The 2,878-nt window shown below is 37.9% G+C and overlaps 1 protein-coding gene across 1 annotated transcript in view; it reads left to right on the forward strand.

Annotated features, from left to right (window-relative positions):
* Nucleotides 1-2,878, forward strand: part of LOC125674750 (uncharacterized) — a 17,968-nt gene continuing 15,090 nt past the window's right edge. The window contains exon 1 of the mRNA XM_048912023.2: nt 1-837. Coding sequence (XP_048767980.2) covers nt 1-837 — 837 coding nt within the window. The remainder of the gene's footprint in view (nt 838-2,878) is intronic.

Below are 2,878 nucleotides of genomic sequence, written 5' to 3' on the forward strand. Positions count from 1 at the left end.
ATGCCTCCCATCAGGCTCTATGACGTCAGCGTCGGTGGGCAGCGCGTGAGGGACTCGGGGTTCCGGACGGAGTATGAGCGGACAGTGGAAGTGTCCAGTGCTCCGGACACGTTTACTTGTGGGCACGTCCTGTGTCATAAATGCATTCGTAACCATGTTGTCCCAATGCGAAGAGCAGCCTGGGAATGTCCGGTCTGTTATCGGGAATCCGATTCCTTCAACATTCCGGAAACTTCCGGGGGCCGGATAATGGCTGAGGAAGACGACACACAACACATTAAGCTGATGTCGAACTACGACCAGATGGTGAAAAAGTTCAGTGGCATTGACTACTCATTAAGGAGACTGAAGGACGAAAAAGTAGAGGCGAAGTCTGTGGGTCTGTCCTACACGACATGCCCCTGCAGTTTGTGCGGAGAGAATCACGGTACACTTTCCGTGACCCAGGAATACAACCAGCTCCGCGTGCAGCACCTACGTCCGAGTTCAATTGACCATTTCTTTTACCGTCTATCCACGGGGCACATTGTGACGTCATTCTACAGCGTCGTGAACTCTTCCTGTGTGTGTGTCCCGTGCACGTATAAAGAAATCCACGAGCGTCCACAAGATTTCCCCGCTATTACAAATAACAACCTTAAAGGGTCAATGGAGAACGCTCTGGCGGAGGTAGGAAAGGTGGTAACCGGTAACAACGCCCCGATAGAAGCCCTGGAGGGCAAAAGCGTCATTGAAATTGACCATAATATCAGTGTTAAAGAACGGGCGGATCTATTTACTTTTAACGCCACAACAGATATGATAAAGAGACTTGTGAGAAGAGAAGAGGAGAATTTAGTAAGAATTGCACAAAAGCAAGTAAAAGACACGGGTAAATTGTATCATATCAAGGAGAGTAACAGTGTTGAGTATAATATGGGCGAGACCGTGGTGTAGGGAAGGCGTGGGTAATGTAACGAAACGATTAAGATTTCGAAACATTGTCTTCTTGCGTTCCTGATTCATAACAGTAAAGTTGCATGTAATCGTTAGTTACATGCTGGTGCGGATTTGTAAAGAATTCAATTGTTGGATACTGCAGTGTGGCGGTGAATCATTTATTTGTCGGAATTATCGAGTAATACAACACTATAAAAACAGCATAGTTGAGGATAAGTGCTGTTTTACCTTAATTCCTTCTTTGAAATGGTGCAACGCAGGTCGTGTACATTGAGTTATGGCGATCATGTGGTCTCTTCGTGAAGCTGTCGGGATTAGCTGAAATGATATTTCAAGCGAAATTGTGATATTGCCTGTAAAAGTTGTTTTTGCTGAGTAAAACGCAGTTTGTGGTGTCATTGTCGACATTAATTATTATTCTACGAGTTTTCTTACATGAATTTTTGTCTCGCTATATTCAGCGTGTAATGGTGCTTTGTTCAGTAATATATGAAACACATACATATGATATTGCTTTTATCGACCTAAGGTTTGTGTAATATTACTGAATGGTCAATAATTTATTTAATGGAAAAAGTCTCGCAGATTTTTGTTTTCAGTCGTTCTAATTACGTAGTCCTTATTTTTGTTATTTACATATTTATTGCATTTTAAAAAACAAAACAAAATGTCTCCAAGTGATCTCTGAATCTCAATCAATTTAATCATATCCCTATAAATTTATGAACTATGTAAACTAATGAACTATAAATCGAATGACCCCTCCCCCTGGAGGGACACAGTGTATTTTAGTCACTTTTGATTTCTTTAATGCTATGAAGTATACGTGTTGATTTTTTCCGACCTTTTTCTTGTTAATTAGGTGTGTCGTTAGATATAATTCCATGTGTATACTCATCGTGTCTCTTGTTTACTTTGTTGATTTTCTTATACATATCTTATACTGTCACAATTTTATTCAGATTTTATTTTTATTGTTTATCACGAGAACCTTTGGTTGTGAAATTAATATTGTGGATAATAAGATGCTCCTCCGTCTTAGAATATGTACACTCAAGATGCATGTATATCCATTGATTTGACATCGATTTAGAACTTTGTAGTATAACGTGTGTACATAGGATTTGATTTTTTTTTTACTTACTTAGCCGTGACTCACGATGAATTCGTGCTAAATCATTCTGTTTAATTTATTGGCGTAGTAGGACCGGATTTTATTCTGATGTTCTTTTTAAGAATGAATATTGTTTATCATTCTTTGTTTTTAAAGCAGAAGCTAGTATTAAAATGTTACCATTAAATGTTGTCCATTTCTTTGTGCATACAAAAGGCGAGATCCCAGCATGACGGTGTAGATAAATATGTAGATAAATATGTAGGAAATGTCAGAAGTATTTCTCCCGCGCGCGGGTTGATTTGAACATCTAGTATCAATGGTGTACAATGAGATGAGGTAAAAGTTTTAAAAAATTATTTTGTCCTCTCCCGACCTAGAATATGACACATGTACAGACATTATGACTCATAGTATATTTTAAAACTTTATAATTAAAATGATATTGTTTCCGTAAGTGGATTTTCAATTTAAAACTTGGCTGAATCTACCAGATTTTTGTAATATATCTATATCTATAAACGATACATTTTTTTCGTTTTCTATAAGTCGGTGAATACCATCGCCCCAATAAAGGCAGATGTGGGTTGGAAGATCTGCCTACGCACACACCCATGTTTTCTTCTACATGATGAATTTGAATTTTGCTGTATTCAGAGCTTTACGATTTCAAAGAAAGTAATAAATTATTTTTCAAAGATTTCCAAATGAAAGTGAACTAAGTGTCGGGATTATTTCTCTATTTATTCTAAACACAAACCGAGGTTGTTCAAATTTGAATAAGTCGCGCAGTGTACATTAATTTGACTGTTTTTATAGCACAGA

The sequence above is a fragment of the Ostrea edulis genome, chromosome 3, assembly GCF_947568905.1.
Source record: "Ostrea edulis chromosome 3, xbOstEdul1.1, whole genome shotgun sequence".
Classification (NCBI taxonomy): Eukaryota; Metazoa; Mollusca; class Bivalvia; order Ostreida; family Ostreidae; genus Ostrea; species Ostrea edulis.